The sequence below is a fragment of the Nerophis ophidion genome, linkage group LG02 (assembly GCF_033978795.1).
Source record: "Nerophis ophidion isolate RoL-2023_Sa linkage group LG02, RoL_Noph_v1.0, whole genome shotgun sequence".
Lineage (NCBI taxonomy): Eukaryota > Metazoa > Chordata > Actinopteri > Syngnathiformes > Syngnathidae > Nerophis > Nerophis ophidion.
The window spans coordinates 60,338,740-60,342,402 of NC_084612.1; the positions used below are offsets into that span (position 1 = coordinate 60,338,740).

At 38.3% G+C, this 3,663-nt stretch overlaps 1 protein-coding gene across 1 annotated transcript in view; it reads right to left on the reverse strand.

The window, feature by feature from the left end:
• Positions 1-493: 493 nt before the first annotated feature.
• nucks1a (nuclear casein kinase and cyclin-dependent kinase substrate 1a) overlaps positions 494-3,663 on the reverse strand; it is a 46,585-nt gene continuing 43,415 nt past the window's right edge. Inside the window, exon 8 of the mRNA XM_061887767.1 lies at positions 494-1,735. Coding sequence (XP_061743751.1) covers positions 1,416-1,735 — 320 coding nt within the window. The 3' untranslated portion in view covers positions 494-1,415. The remainder of the gene's footprint in view (positions 1,736-3,663) is intronic.

Below are 3,663 nucleotides of genomic sequence, written 5' to 3' on the forward strand. Positions count from 1 at the left end.
TTTTTTTTTTACATAAAGTATAAATATGAAATCAGTTTTTAGACGTAGTAATTGCTCTTCAATATTAAAAAATATATATATCAAAATAAAATTTAAATAATCAAGCCATTTTTTTTTTCAAGTTCCATTCCTCAAGAGAACATTTATTGACAAAACGTAAACAGACGTAAATAGAAGTGTCTTATCTTTGGTTTCTGTTGTAGCTTATTTCTTATCCTCTCATGTTTTGTCTGGAAAGTGGAGTGTGCATGAGTCTTGTATTCATCTTGGCTCCCTCTGGTGGTCTTATTTGTAGTTTTCCCTCTTCTATACAGCGGTTATGAGTCCATGACACACAAAATGAGTTCTGTCAGTTTAGGAAAGTACTCCTATTTTCAACTTGTTTGTATAAAATACACCTGTCACACACACAAACTTCTACACCCACAAGGGCAAGACCGAATAGTTTGACTGACATTGACTTGAATGGACTACAAGAAGAAACAGTCTGAAGTTTGACAATCTGACAAGTTTGTGTTTTATTTATTGACTGGCAACATTTCATTTGTTTTGTATGTACAAAGCAGATATTAATGCTGTTGTGTGGCCATTTTTCATTAAATACTAGTACAATGTCTAAATAGAACACGTGTAAAAATGCTACAAGTTGAAGCAGCTATTCAGGGATGCTTTATTGACCTGCTTAGAGCTACGACGAGATTGTTGGCGATCTAAAGGTTTTTACAAGTCATTTTATCCTCACCTGAAGCTCACATTGTGATGAGAAGTTAGTCTTTCCATCATCTCATTTGGAGTTTAAAAAATGAGAATTTCAAGATCGGAATTCGAGATCGTTTGTTTCTTTAAAATCAAGATACATTTTATTTTGTTTCTTAAAAAAAAATACAAAACATTCTTAATAGAGAACTAGTACAATGAACAAGAAAGATAAAGCAACAAATTGAAAGAAAACAAGCTTGTATTTCTTAACAAAAATCAAAGCAATTAAAAGTAAGATTTTAGGTGGCGCCTGGGAGCAATGGCTTCACATGAACAGCAGGGGGCAGCAGCATGGACTGCAAGTTTTCAAAGCAAAGCAAACCGGGAACATGAAAACATGAACACATGCTGGCAGATGTAGAAATGACCTTTTGTACAAATCACATACTTTTATTGTCTTAGTTTCCTGTCCACACAGGAAGTCAGAGCAGTCATGTTGTATGAAGAGAAGAAAGGAGGACTCCAGAAGAAGAATAGTATTAGGAAATGAAGTTGCTGACAGGACGGATTTAAGCAGAAGCATGAGTGAACTTGTGGAGAGAAGAAGAAGATGAAGATAAAAGTGATGTCAGAACAAGCACACGGAGGTCAAACCATTTATCCAGGACACCAAAAAAGAAGCAAAAACAAAACTTGAACAATGGACTTGATACCGTCTAGTCTTCCCCAGAAGGAGCTTCCTCCTCAGAGTCTCCTTCCTCCTCTTCATTGTCACCTTCTTCTTCCTCCTCTTCTTCCTCTTCCTCATCCTTCTCTTTCTCCTTCTCTTTCTCTTTTTCCTTCTCCTTCTCCTTGCCATCAGCTTTCTTCGTCACCTTGGGGGTAGGAGAGCTTTTCTTCTTCTCAGGTTCCTCCTCCTCTTCTTCTCCCAAAGGACTCTCGGGGTCGTTTTCGTCCTCCTCTTTCGGGGAACTCTTCTCCGCCACCTTGGTGCTGGTATGACCTTTGCCCTTGCCTTTCACTGGGCTGGGGTTCACTGCCAAGATCAGGAAGAAATACTTTTGTCAGTCAGGCCTACAACTTTGTCGTGGGTGGCTGGGGTAAGGAAATTGGTATTAAGACTGCCCCGGATAAATATGCATCGTTTTTGCTCGGGTAAAATTGCACTTCATGACTTAATTTCAAGTCTGCAGCCATGTTTGTTACCTTGTATGTTGCACGCAATGTTTGCTAGTACGTGTGTTTCTTTCCGTCTATATCAAAACATAACTGCAGGGCTCGAATTTAACCGCGGCAACCGCCTTCATCTTTCAAACATCGTTTGGCTTGATAATTATGGTGGACTAACGACACGGACCCTGCTCGGGAGATTTCCCCTCGGAGTAAACGGAGCCAAGCGCTTGGTTTTAACGTAATTTTCCCCCGCTTCCCGCCTTGCAAACAAGAGCGCACTGCTGTGGTTACATGGAAACAGGTGTGGACAATATTGGAGACACTTGTCCTTATTGAAGTTAAAAATTGGCTTTGGAGCAATAAAAGCAGCTCACACGGTCACTAAGGTGGGCACTATGTTTGACACATCAACTTAATGTGTATTATATTTATCCATGAGAGCATTTGTGTTGTAAATTGTAAAGTGTGTCTGGTATGATCATGGTTGTTTTTATAAATTATGACAGATGTGAACAAGAGCATATATTGTCTTTGTGTGATGATGTAAATGAGATGTGGTTGTATTGTATATTAAGTATGTGTCCATGAAAGGGTATTTTATGACTTTTCTTAATTGGATTACATGCAATAGTATGAATTTGTTGTCACAATTTTATTGCATGATTTTTGTGTCCCTTTAACTTAGGTAGCCAGGGACTGCAGATGGAAATGAGCTATTTAGCTATAATCTGGTACAGAACATATCTGTCGTTGAGCTGAATGTTTTTGTGCATTGTCCCTTCAAATAAAGACTAAATTAAACACTTAATTCAGCGAAGTAGAAAACTATTTCATGTTTTGCAGGCGATGTGTCTTGAACGTTTTCACAAATTGTTTATAAAGTCTTTGCTTTGTTTACTGGGAAGTTCACTCCTTTATTTAACTGCAAACGGTATCAGTGTTTTAATAACATCAATACTAGCTAAAATGTTTTGTCATCTCATTGCACTAAAAAAAGGCTGCGAAGATTGTGTATGTGATGTGAGAGGCATCACTCCGGGTTTTTTTGTTGTTGGCCAAACTATTGTACGAAAACACTAGGGAGGCGGTGGAGAAGACAGAAGCTTATTTATTAGACTTCATCTTCCTTAGCCAAACTGCTTTGTGCTTTATTTTTATATCAAAAAGTAGACGCCATGTTTTTTTTACATTACTTGTGGGTTTTTTCATGTTACAAAGTTATTACTTCAAAAAACATTCAGGTGACACATTATTTTGTTAAAGGCCTACTGAAACCCACTACCTCCCACCACGCAGTCTGATAGTTTATATATCAATGATGAAATATTAACATTGCAACACATGCCAATACAGCCTTTTTAGTTTACTCAATTGCAATTTTAAATTTCCTGGGATTTTTTTCTTGAAAACGTCGCGTAATGATGACGTGTACGCTTGACGTCACGGGCTGTTAGGAAATATGAGCGCTGCGCACACACACAGCTAAAAGTCGTCTGCTTTAACCGCATAATTACACAGTATTTTGGACATCTGTGTTGCTGAATCCTTCGCAATTTGTTTAATTAATATTGGAGAAGTCAAAGTAGAAAGACGGAGTTGGGAAGCTTTTGCCTTTAGCCACACAAACACGGTGATTCCTTGTTTAAAATTCACGGAGGTGAAACTTTACTATGATTCACAGCGAACATGGATCCCAACTGAATGTCAACCAGCAGGTTTCGGTGAGAAAATTGTGGTAAAAAGTCGCTTCTTACCGAAGAACAGCTGAGCTTGTGCCGCCCATAAAGCGGC